The 12,145-nt window shown below is 36.3% G+C and overlaps 2 protein-coding genes across 3 annotated transcripts in view; both read left to right on the top strand.

Annotated features, from left to right (window-relative positions):
• Nucleotides 1–3,758, top strand: part of LOC127416766 (vasodilator-stimulated phosphoprotein-like) — a 75,579-nt gene extending 71,821 nt beyond the window's left edge. For both annotated transcript variants that reach the window (XM_051656319.1, XM_051656318.1), the window contains one exon: nucleotides 2,582–3,758. In XM_051656319.1, the coding sequence (XP_051512279.1) occupies nucleotides 2,582–2,619 (38 nt within the window). In that variant the 3' untranslated portion in view covers nucleotides 2,620–3,758. The remainder of the gene's footprint in view (nucleotides 1–2,581) is intronic.
• Nucleotides 3,759–6,735: 2,977 nt separating this feature from the next.
• The window catches only part of LOC127416893 (RAC-beta serine/threonine-protein kinase), a 43,823-nt gene continuing 38,413 nt past the window's right edge, over nucleotides 6,736–12,145 (top strand). The window contains exon 1 of the mRNA XM_051656483.1: nucleotides 6,736–7,185. The gene's annotated coding sequence lies outside the window, so the exon portion shown is untranslated. The remainder of the gene's footprint in view (nucleotides 7,186–12,145) is intronic.

Here is a 12,145-nt window from a genome sequence, read left to right as displayed (position 1 = left end):
ACTACTGTCATGGTAGAGCAACAGTTTGAAGACAGTCTAGCTGAGAAAGTTAGTTACTGCAGTTCCGAGGGGAAATGTCCACCATGTGGCGCTAAAAGCTAGCCAATTTTTCTCCCAAACAGATAAGGTTTTAAGGATTAACCTCCTGAGAGCCGAGCATGACTGCTGTGTGCAGCATATGTGTATATATATATATATATATTTAGAGCAAATAGTTTTTCCTAAAAGTTAATGTCCACATATGTGGACAGCAGGTCTAAGTTGTGAAATTTTAAAAATACCAAGCTATTGAAAGTCAGACTTTTTCATCAAATTGTTTATTATGTTTCCAGGAGTGTTGGTTATTCATGTTTTTGAGACGTTATAGACATTACAGCTGATTTCCTACAAAGCTGAATAAATAATTCTTATTCAAAGTAATGGCCAACATCATCCAATCACAGCCAACCATGTTAAAATAAAATTATACATTATACAATTCTGAATCCATGTACTGACTGTCATTGTCCCATATCTGCCAAACATGTTGAGTGATCCAAACATCATCTGCAGCCTGAAACTGGACTTTTGGTCAGATTTTAGGAATTAATTCACATAGGCATAGTACATAGAAAGCTACAGGATGCACCCTTGCTCCCTATTTAGTGAATGATTTAACCTCCAGTGTGCTGTCCGTCTGCACTGGTCACAGAATAGTTTGAAATGCACCTTAATTTTCACCCTAACTCCATATAAAGCCTATGAAATCAACATTTTTCAGCTTTTGGATGAACCCGTTGATTCTCAATGTGAAAATGCACAGTAAATATATAGGAATACATTTACTAATGTTAATGAATAGAACCGTATCATACAGTGATAACAAAATATAACATAAAATGTAAATTAAGTCAATGGAACCTATAGTCAAGAGCCAAGTAGCTGCATGTAATCCCTACCAGAGGCACTTTTGTTGGCGCTGCACCCATAGAAGTACTTACAGAAATCGACGCCATGATGTTGTGTCACGTGACTCAGTGCGCCAGAAGTGTTACCCTTAAATGACAGTGCAGAGTCTTGTGAACAGTATTCAGTCGGTTTAAATGATGTGTTGTGTATAGCGAAGCCATAATACAATGTCCATGCATGTGGATGCTGGGTCGCACGAGGTTTATGCTCGAGTTTTAAATCAACAAAACCTACTCCCCTACTGTGAACCTTAAACCTAAACCTAACCGATAGTGACATAAAAGCAAATGTGAGATGAAAAACGCAGTTGCTGAAGCAATAATGTCATTTTATGGTTCATCAATGACACTTTTGGCTCACGTATCGACCCGTGTGCTCTTCAGGACTCAGCCCGGTCCTTTGCATCGCTAGTGCAACACTCGATCAGTTGAGCTACTGTGCTATTTGATCACGCTTGAACAAACTCGTACATGTAGTTGATTATGTAATGCAAATGGTTAAATGTACTACCCTACGTATCATGCGCTATAGTAAAAGTGTTTAGATGTCACAAGATAGCATTGTGTGAGGAACAGAGAGAAAATTGAGTGTTTATGAACTGATTATACTCGCGATTTGTGTGAAAGTTATTAAAAGTCGTAGTTGTAGCGCCTCAAGTGCTCATTTCACCAGGAAACTGCCACAATACATCAAGCCATGTAAAAATCATTTAGCAAAAATTGAGGTACAGTAACTTGATTTTATAAAACCAGTTTGATTTTAAATGTGAATAGCTTATCTATTTGTTGTGCTGACATAAAGCATAATGATGTTATTAGCCTTAAAGCTAATACACTGTAAAAAAAACAAAAAGGCAAAAAAGATTTTTGAGTTCTCTCAACAACTGTCTTATAATTGTTCTCAGTAATATTGAGTCATTGTGAATGTGTATGTTCACTAAATGCAAAAAGAGAGAAGAACTACTAATCTTCTTGTTCAGCCAAATATCAATTCGCAAAACAAGAACTTTCATTTTGTCATCATTTTAATTACTATTACATGTAGTTAAATCTTTGCCTCTGAAGAAAGAGGAATGTCTTGCAAGGCAAGCCTTGACATAGACACACACAATAGACCTCAACACTTAACACACAAACCTCAATAACGGCGATTATCAGCAAACCTCATTAAGTTAAAAGATGAGCTCCTAACATCACCACACAACAATTAACTAACAGTAGCAACAAAAAAACAACAATAACAGCATAAAGTAAGCAAACAGCAAAAAAATGTGTTAATGTGGCAATGCATGCTGGGAACTCGCAGTTCAGCAACACTGTTCAATATGAAATCGTTCGTTCAGACAACTCTGTTATGGGACAACATTTGGGGGAATGTTCTCGGTCTAACATGTGTTTTTATGTAAATGCTAAATAATTCACTTTTCGTAGTATCTGTGACTTAAAAACCTTCATAAACTGGATGAAACATAATCTTATTTAGACCTGGAATAAAACTCACAAAAGTACCATTTTGATTTCATCCACATACAACTGTACATCACACGTTTGGTGCGTTTTCCAAGCATTCGTGACGGTTATCTTGCGTAGCATTGATTTCTGGCCTCAAAATATTCCTCTGTTTTCTTTTACAGCCTTCATTCAGGAGTTACAAAAAAGAGGATCTACATAGTCCTGCCGAAATCGATGGGACCACCTCCTGAGTAGCCCAGGGATACACACATGTACACAAGCATCCAGGGACTTCACCCCTAATCATTACCATTCAACCCAACATGAGTTTTCTTGTACCTAGCTTTATCTCTGCCCATTTGTCTTTGATATTCAGCCCTTTTCTTCTTTCTCTTCTCATTTACTTTCACATAATGTTTAACATGCCATACCCAACCCCCTTTTCTCATATCGTACACACTTGATTCTTGTAATCCACAGTACATATAGCCAGACATCCTCACCGTAAACTCAGTACTTGCCTAAAGTTATTTCTATTCAGGGACTTTAGCATATCAGTTATCCCAGTGACTGTAATGGCCATAAACAGCCCTGTATGAGCGACAGAGCCACAAGCTATGATGGAGGCAAAAACAAGACCTGCAGTACACACACTGTCCACCACACACACATCTTTTATTTGGGAAATATTCACACCAGGCCTGATTTAGCGACTCTTTCTCTGTTCAGGGGGGGAAAACATATGCTTCAGATAGATAACTTCTGTAGCCAGTTGTTTGTGTGTGTGGTTGCGGGTTTGTGTGAATGCACTCGCCTCCTTTTATCTGTGCCATCTCATATGCTGTCTTATGCCCACCGCTATCCGGTGGTTCAAAGCAGCCATTCTTACAGCTTCAGCCATTGTTTGAGAGATGTTTGCAAACTGTGTTGAGATATGAAATACTACAATGGCCATGATCATTTTTGTTCTTTTGGCCATGCCAAACTGCCTTGGAAAATACATATAAATATAAGTATATATTAGGTGTGTGTCTGTGTGTGTGTGTGTGTGTTTTATATATATATATATATATATATATATATATATATATATATATATATATATATATATATATATATATATGTTTTGAGAGAAAATGATAGAAGACTTGAGATCATGTTTCCATTTTAATTGAAATGATTGGTGAATGGGGACTTGTTGTGATTGTTATGTTTTCTTTTCAGAGACTGTTATTTTGGGTTTTCTGTTTTTTTTTTTTCTATAGAATATAGGCTTTTTACACTGAAATATAAAGAAAATGCGTAGTGACACTGGATTACATGCCTTTATAGTCAAATACAGCTGCTTCATCTACTGCACTTGTGTCTGCCTTGTATTTTTCCCAGCATACAACCGCACACCATGAGAAAAAGCAATTATAACCAATTTTATAGCCATTCTGGCTTATAAGTCATTCTTGATTTGAGGTTTTTGGTAGTTAATTTTTCTGGTGTATGAGCTACAAAAATGGATATTACAGGTAAACTTAGCATGGGCTCATACGATAAGAAATATTGTGATTGCTGTTTTACACATAATTTCCCTATTTAATGCTCACTTGACGGTTACCCTACAGGCAACCTGAAATCAGCACTTAAGTAAGTTTCAATGCAATATAATTACAGTGACACAAGGGGTAAAACTGCCCCTCGAGTTAAGGAAAAACATGTTTGCCACACATTTCTTGTCCTCCACACATACTGGGCATAATAAAAAACAATCTTGTTATGAAATCCAGGAAACAATTTCTTTGACTATATAAATGCTTTGTGCTGCGGCTGAGAGAGAAACGGCTGAAAGATAATGAGCTGTTGTTTCCTGTTATGAATGGACCCAAGCAGAGCTGTCAACAACTGCTAGCTCACTCTGCTTTTATAACCCTTCTTCTGATAAACACATTTGGGTTTCATAGAGGATCTGAATAGCCTCAACAACAGGCCAAATTGAGTGCAATAACAGTACTTATATTACAATTCTGTAGATGAAATCTGTTCTTTAGAAGGATTGTTTTTGTCACGCTTGTGTTCCTCTCAACAAGTTCCACTGGCCCTGGTTGTGAACACAGGAAAAAGTAGCATGCTACATGAATATGATATTCATTTAATACTATTCTGTATAAATTGTTCATACTGAAATAATGTACTTTATTGTCTCCAGACCCATTGTGCTTCCAAACCATAACTATTCAGAAACCATTTACAATAATTATGTGTTCGTTAACATTAGTTAACATGAACAGTACTTTTACAGCACTTATTAATCTTGGTTCATTTAATTTCAACATCTACTAATATATTTTAAAAATTAACTATTGCATATATTAATATTAATGCATTATGAACTATAATAAACTAACAATTAAAATAGTGACACTTTACAATAAGGTTGCATTTGGTAAAGTTAACTACATTAGTTAAGTAACAATGAATAATACAACCACTCATTGGTTAATGTTAATTTCAACTATATACATTTTTTTTATTTAAAGGTTGTATACCTTCACATCAGTAAATGCATGATTAACTAACAATAAACAATTGTATTTTTATACATTTACCTGGTAACACTTTACAATAAGTTTGTATTTGTTAACATAAGTTAACTACATTAGTTAACATGAACTAACAATGAACAATACTTTCACAGCATTTATTAAATTTGGTTAATTTCAACATATACATTGTTAAAATTAAAATTAGTATACTTTAACATTAATGCATGAACTAACAGTGAATAATTGTGTTTTTATAAATTAGCATAGTAACACATTACAATAAGATTTAATTTGTTAACATTTGTTAAAGAGACAGTTCGCCCAAAAATGAAAATTCTCTTATCTCAACCTCACGCCATCCCATATGTGTATGACTTTCTTTCATCAGCAGAACACAAATGAAGATTTTTAGAAGAATATTTCAGCTATGTAGTTCATTTCAATGTAAGTGACTGGTGGCCAGAACTGCAAAGCTCCAAAATGCACAAAGTTAGTATAAAAGTAATCCATACAACTTGAGTTTAATCCATGTCTTCAGAAGTGATATGATAGGAGTGGGTGATAAACAGTTAAATATTTAAGTGCTTTTTTACTATTAACCTCCACTTTCACTTTCACATTCTTATTGTGTTTTTGGCTATTAGCTTTCATCGTGCATATCGCCATCCAATGGGCAGGGAGGAGAATTTATAGTAAAAAAGCGCTTAAATATTGATCTGTTTCTCACTCACACCTATCATATGACTTCTGTAGACATGGATTAAACCACTGGAGTCGTATGGATTACTTAAATGCTGCCATTATGTGGCTTTTTAGAGCTTCAAATTTCTGGTCACCATTCACTTGCATTGTATGGACCTACAGAGCAGAAATATTCTTCTAAAAATCTTCATTTGTTGTTCTGCAGATCAAAGAAAGTCATATACATCTGGGATGGCATGAGGGTGAGTAAATGATGAGAGAATTTCTATTTTTGGGGGAACTATCCCTTTAATAGCATTAGTTAACATAAACTAACAATGAAAAATACTTTTACAGCACTAATGAACTTGTTTAAAGTTAGTTTCAATGTAAACTAATAATGCTTTAAAAAGTTAACATTATTTAATGCGTTATGAACTAACAAATGACAGTTGTATTGTATGTTAATAAATCCTGTAAAAAAAATTGTTTATTGTTAGTTCAAGATACCTGATTTATTAACTAGTGTTAATGAATATAATCTCATTTACCAACTTCTATTCTCATTTCTGTCCAGCACCTAATAGCCTGTTAAAAGCATGCCGTAAAAACTCTAAAGGACTCAGTTTGTCACATTTTTCGTCAGGATTAATTTCAGTAAAGTCATGTGATAGCACCATGGTAAAATAATGGTGTCATACAATAACACCATAGTATTCGAGATATACCACTACGGGAATCATTGTAGGACTCATGCATGTACATGGTACTTCAAAGTATACCATGCCATATATATATATATATATATATATATATATATATATATATATATATATATATATATATATATATATATATATATATATATGTATGTATGTAAACCATATGTGGGAATCCTTTTATTTTATTCTAATTTGAAGGCAGACGTACATTTGTGTGACCAAATTACTCGACAAACCATAACAAGGCTTTGAATTGACATGTCAAAGGGACGTTAACAGCAAGCCAGCAGAGGGCGTAGAGAGAGAAGTAATGTAACTCAACGCTATACATGAACGCTAACCGAAGATGCTTATGATGGACTGGCACAGCCTCGCTATATACACGTTACATCACCGCGCTGACAGACGGCAACAATCAACGGTCATTTTCAAAAAATTCGGACGTTACGCGTGACGCCACGCCGAGCGTGCGCTGAGGTCATTTCCTGTTTGTGCTCCCGTTGAGTCGCTAGACGGAGGCCTATCCGCGAGATCAGTACGGGCACGGCGAGGGGTTTAAAAGCGTTAAACGTGTCAACAAGGTGCTGTGGGATGAGTTTGGGCGACCGGGCTCGTGTTTTGGGTGACTGAGGGGGAGTTTGTGAGGAGAATCGGGCGCGCGGGTGTTGTTATTTTTCGGGGCAGCTGTGAGTGATCATTGGCAGAGTTCAATACATAGCAGCTCGCTCGCGAGGGGAATAAACAAACACTTAACACCCCCAAACACCTTGTTTTCGCCCCACTTACATGGGCTTTTGAGGATCTATACACTGCATTGGACCAACACATCACAGGAGAATAAAAGTGCAGGTAAGGGACTCGTGCACCGATGATTGAATGCTAGCGTGATGTTTAGTTTAGCCTAGCCTGAGTTTCTATATTGAAACCAGACTTAAATGTGGTGTTTTCCCTTTACAATTAATTAGCAGATGAATTGCTGGATGCATATGTTTGAATCTGTGTTTATTTGATTTACTGGACAGATAAAACCGCATCTCCCGTCATAACACACGTGATCATCCCTCTGTTTGCTTTTATAAATAATTTTAATTAGTGAAAGCACGCTTGATGATGAATATAAGCCCTCTCATACTACTCTCATAGGGCCATTACTTGTTGATTTACTGTAAATGCATCCTGACTTTGGAGAGAGACCTCAAACAACTCTATTTAGTTTTTAAAAAAAAAAAGAACAGTTGAATAAGTGGAAACGAGTGTGTTATTGATCAGGCCCTAAGCGCAGTGTAGATATAGATGATGGATGCGGATCAAACTCGCTGTACATACTGTATGATCGATTAAACTGGTGCCAATCTGCACGCCTTTGGATTTTTTTTTTCTTCATCCGATTCTGCCTTGGAGTTCAATGCAATTCTTTTTTGCAAATATAAAAGATCGCAACTTTATATGAGGATAAAGTGGTTAAAAGTTTGACAGCTATCAAACAATGCCTCCATTAGGTTAGTGCATGAGTGTAAATGAGGCCTGAAGGTTATCAAGGTTGAGAGGTGTCAGGTTTAGGGCTTCTTAGTGGAAAAAGTCTGACATTTCTGCGTACAGCACAAAAAGTGTGTACTCATGAGTTTGTAGAAATGGCCCCAGCTCTTGTTTGTCTTTCTCCTTTGGACTTCAAAGTGTGTGTGAGGGTTGTGTGGCAGGTTGAATAAGGCCATTTCTGTGAGAAAAAGAGGAACAGACATTTAGACCGCTGACCGACTGATACACGCACATTAGGCACATTTGGCTCAATATACCAGCGAAGGAAACAGTATGGGTTCTTTTAATGTCAGTGCTTGTTGTCGTGTTAAGCAGTTGTGTAAGGGACTAGCAGGGGTGTCACAAGGTGGGGATTTTATTTAGCTGGGGTAATCCAGTGTTGTGCCCATGGTGATAGGACAGCACGCCAGATCTATGCCAAGTGGCATTGCGATGCCAGCAAACGCCACTGGCACAGACCAGTCTGACACTCAAAACATTAAAAGGGGTGTGAAGAACAGTATTTTTTGTAATGAAAGGAATATTCCAAGCTCAATACAAGTCAAGCTCAATCAACAGCATTTGTGGCCTAATATTGATTACCACAAAACACATTGGCTTGTCCCTTCTTTTCTTTAACAGGAGGGATGAGAAAAATTTGGGTTACAGTGAGGCACTTACAATGAAAGTCAATGGGGGCCAATCTGTAAACTTTAAAATACTCACTGTTTCAAAAGTATCCACACAAACAGTATGCATGTTAACATGATTTTAGTGTGATAGAATCACTTTTATCCAGTATTACAACTACGTTGCCACGACTACGTAATGCTTTAAACCCTAAAGTGACCATAAACATGATGATTTAAACGGTTTTACAGCTCAAATAATACATGAGCTTTAACAGAAGAATGAATGTATTCTACTGAAGAAAGTAAGTCATACACATCTGGAATGACATGAGGGTGAGTAAATGGTGAGGGAATTTAAATTTTTGGGTGAACTATCCTTTTAACTCAGAGCCTTGTTTAAAAGATCCGGTAATGATACGTAAAGTGCTCCCATTCTAAGTCCTTTGCTATTGGTTACGTCCAAATGGTCTATACGTAAATGTATATGACCGAAATGGTAAGCACTAACAAGGTAAGCTTGCTTTATAAAAATGAATAAAACAATCATTCACCACAGAAACCTTACTCTCCTCTGCCATGTTAAAAGTTGTGTCTCCTCCCAAATTGAAAACTTTGGGTTGATTTTCAGCACAACTTTGCATCTTTCAGGGTTACAGTTATCAGTCCGTCACTCAACGCGAGTGGGCATCGCCTTTCAAAATCAGTTTCTAGGGGCCTGTGCTGTTTTGGACTTTACGTAAACATGCACTAGATGAACGTCTTTGATGTCTGTTGCGACCTGTCTCGCTGCTTTTTCAGCATCTTGTGTGATGAGCCAGCATTTTTAAGGCATCGTGTCCAGTTAAAAGAACTGACAAGAAACTTGCGTGCTGTGCATAGCAACACCTGTGCTGCATAGCATTTTTGCCAACCTGTGAACTTACCCTTGGTGAGTGAAATTTTGAAAATGAAAAGAGCGAAGCTTGTGCGTAAACGAGAATCACCTCAAACCTGAAAATTAGCCCAAGTGAAATACATGGAACGCATTTGATTTTTTTGATTTTTTTTTTTTTTTAAGTGATTAGTTGTATAGTGTTAATCTATTTTAATATGATTTATTTAAATATTGAAAGATTTATTTCATTTTGAGATATTTGGCCCTCCATACCATTCACATTTACTTAAGAAAATGTAACATCTAGTTGCATACTTTCTGTTCTTCTCACACATGATGTAACACTGAATAAACCCCTGTATTCTGTTTGTTAAGGGTTTACATGCTGTGTGTTGGGTCAGTTTTGACCCCCACACACTGAGTGTAATTTGTAACAAAATTGATTTTTTTTTTTTAAACAAATGTTATATCACTAACTTCAATGATTTAAAAAGTTGTGAAGTTTTGCCACATTAGATTTTAGTTACCTATTATTTATTTCAAACATCCCAATTCATTAACTCAATCGAAGAAATTAATAAAACAAATAGTCAATAAAACCAACAGCAATAACCGTTTGTGTGTGTGCGAGCTCGTGTGTGTTCTTCATTGTGGATGTGTAATGTCTCACCCTTTCGTGTGTGTGTGTGTGTGTGTGTGTGTGTTCTGCATTGTGGCTGATTTATTGATTTTATTTGAGACAAAAAAAAAAAAAAAAATGCCTTGTTTTATCGTCTCACCCATTCATTTCCAATAGGGGGTCAAATTTGACCCCAAACACCATTAGTGTTACTTTTTTTTTTTTCACACCACTACACCAACAGAATCCAGCCCAGTTTTTTTGTGTGTGTGTGTGTGTGTGTGTGTGTGTGTATAGATGGTATATGTAGGAAAAGTCACCAAACCTCATCCCACTGAGATGAAGAGAGCCATGTTTTTTAAAGAAGCAAAGTTCAAAAGGGGTAAAAAAGACCCCAACAGAACATTAGAGTTAATATAGGCCTACCTCCATTTACACAAAATCAACCTACCTAAGCATAAAGATCATTTGAAAATGCAGTCCTAAGAGGCTGAGCTTTCCAATGTGCCTGAAAACAGCGGGTGTCTTGTCCTGTTCGGCGTACACTGTGTTTTCATCAGTAGATCAAACCAACTTTATTGCAATCTTATTCTCCATGGTGATAAAGTATAATGATTTCAAGTTTACTATTGGAAATGGTTTAGAAACACATTGCAGTGCAAGCGGCCGATCCTTGTCCCATGTTCATTAAGTTTGCATTTGAATGTAATCCTTTCTGGGAGGCCAGTCAGTTTGATCACATTAAAATATTCTTTGTTCAAAGATTATCAGGGTAAAAGTTATATATTGCCGCCCCCCCCCCCCCCCCCTTTTTTTTTTTTTTTTAAAGGAGGACTGTTTTGCACTCACTTGTACCAAATGACTTGCATAAACCCATTACAAAAAACATTAATTTGTAAATTGAAATGACGTTCCAAAGGAAATAAAAATTCATTATTAAGAGTTTACCAATAAAGAGAGGCCGATGGCCATCTACTTGCATTTTTATGCCTTCCAGTCTGAAACATTTGAATTTATTATAGGCTATTCAGTCTTTTTTAAGAAAATATTTATAAAATAAACTAAAATGCACATTATTACAAATGTGCAATAAAAAATCTACACTATTTACTCAGAATTCACAAAATATTTGAAAGTAGAAAGTTTATCTGCAGAATTTTGAACTAACACAATTTAAAGGTGCTGTAAGCGATTTTAGCATTCTGAAGCTTTCACGTGACTGAGCCGTTGAATTAGCCACGCCCCCTCATTCTAAAACCCCACCATCCAAAGATAATTTCGACACCAAACCAAGCAATAGAGCAGCATTGTTTGTTTCTGTGGCTGTCAAATTTAACAGTGGCACAATAGCGCCCTCAACTGACAAGAATTATGAATCACAGCCTCAATGATCCGCTTCAGATACAACACTAAGAGAACGAGCAAAATGATTGACAGGTGAAAAGCATCAATGTCTGCGGACACAATTTTGTTTGCCATTTACAAAGTCTACAGCTGTCACAGAGACCGGTGAGATATCTCAGGACACTTATTTCATTAATATATTAAGAAGGTAGGGAATTATTTTTGCATACTTTTCCATGAAAAAATCACTTACAGCACCTTTAAGCCTGTAATTATCAGCCGATGCCGAATATCAGCCGATTAATCAGCTTGGCCGATATATACAGGTCTATCAACACTTTATTGATAGTACCTGCTTAAAAATAAATGATCTTAAAAGTATCTTAGCTTTTTGAACTGTTTATTGATCAATTGTTTTGCAGGACGAACTGACAAGAGTTCAAAACCTACATGAGGTGATTATTGCATTGTGTTAATAAGCCTTCTTATAATAAAAGTAAATAAGGGGTCAAATCATATATTTAATCATTTTCCTTTAGATATAAAATAAAATATATCTGATTATCCATCAGCACTCGCCCGGACAGTGATGATAGACCCATATCCTAGATCAGCAGTTTTAGTCCATTTGAAACTACTTGTATATCAATACTGACTCTGCACTTCTCATTCATGCAGTTTGTAATACCACAGTAATGTTCCATAGAAAGTCTAAAACTCATCACTCAGACATGATCTCCAGATCATCCATAGCTCTTCCTGCCTCCAGCTTTAGATCAGATGTTGTCTGATAAACTGTGGCTAGACTATATTATGCCAGATAAG

The sequence above is a fragment of the Myxocyprinus asiaticus genome, chromosome 26, assembly GCF_019703515.2.
Source record: "Myxocyprinus asiaticus isolate MX2 ecotype Aquarium Trade chromosome 26, UBuf_Myxa_2, whole genome shotgun sequence".
Taxonomy (NCBI): Eukaryota; Metazoa; Chordata; class Actinopteri; order Cypriniformes; family Catostomidae; genus Myxocyprinus; species Myxocyprinus asiaticus.
Note: the sequence above shows the minus strand (reverse complement) of the source record. Positions and strands in the feature narration are given on the sequence as shown.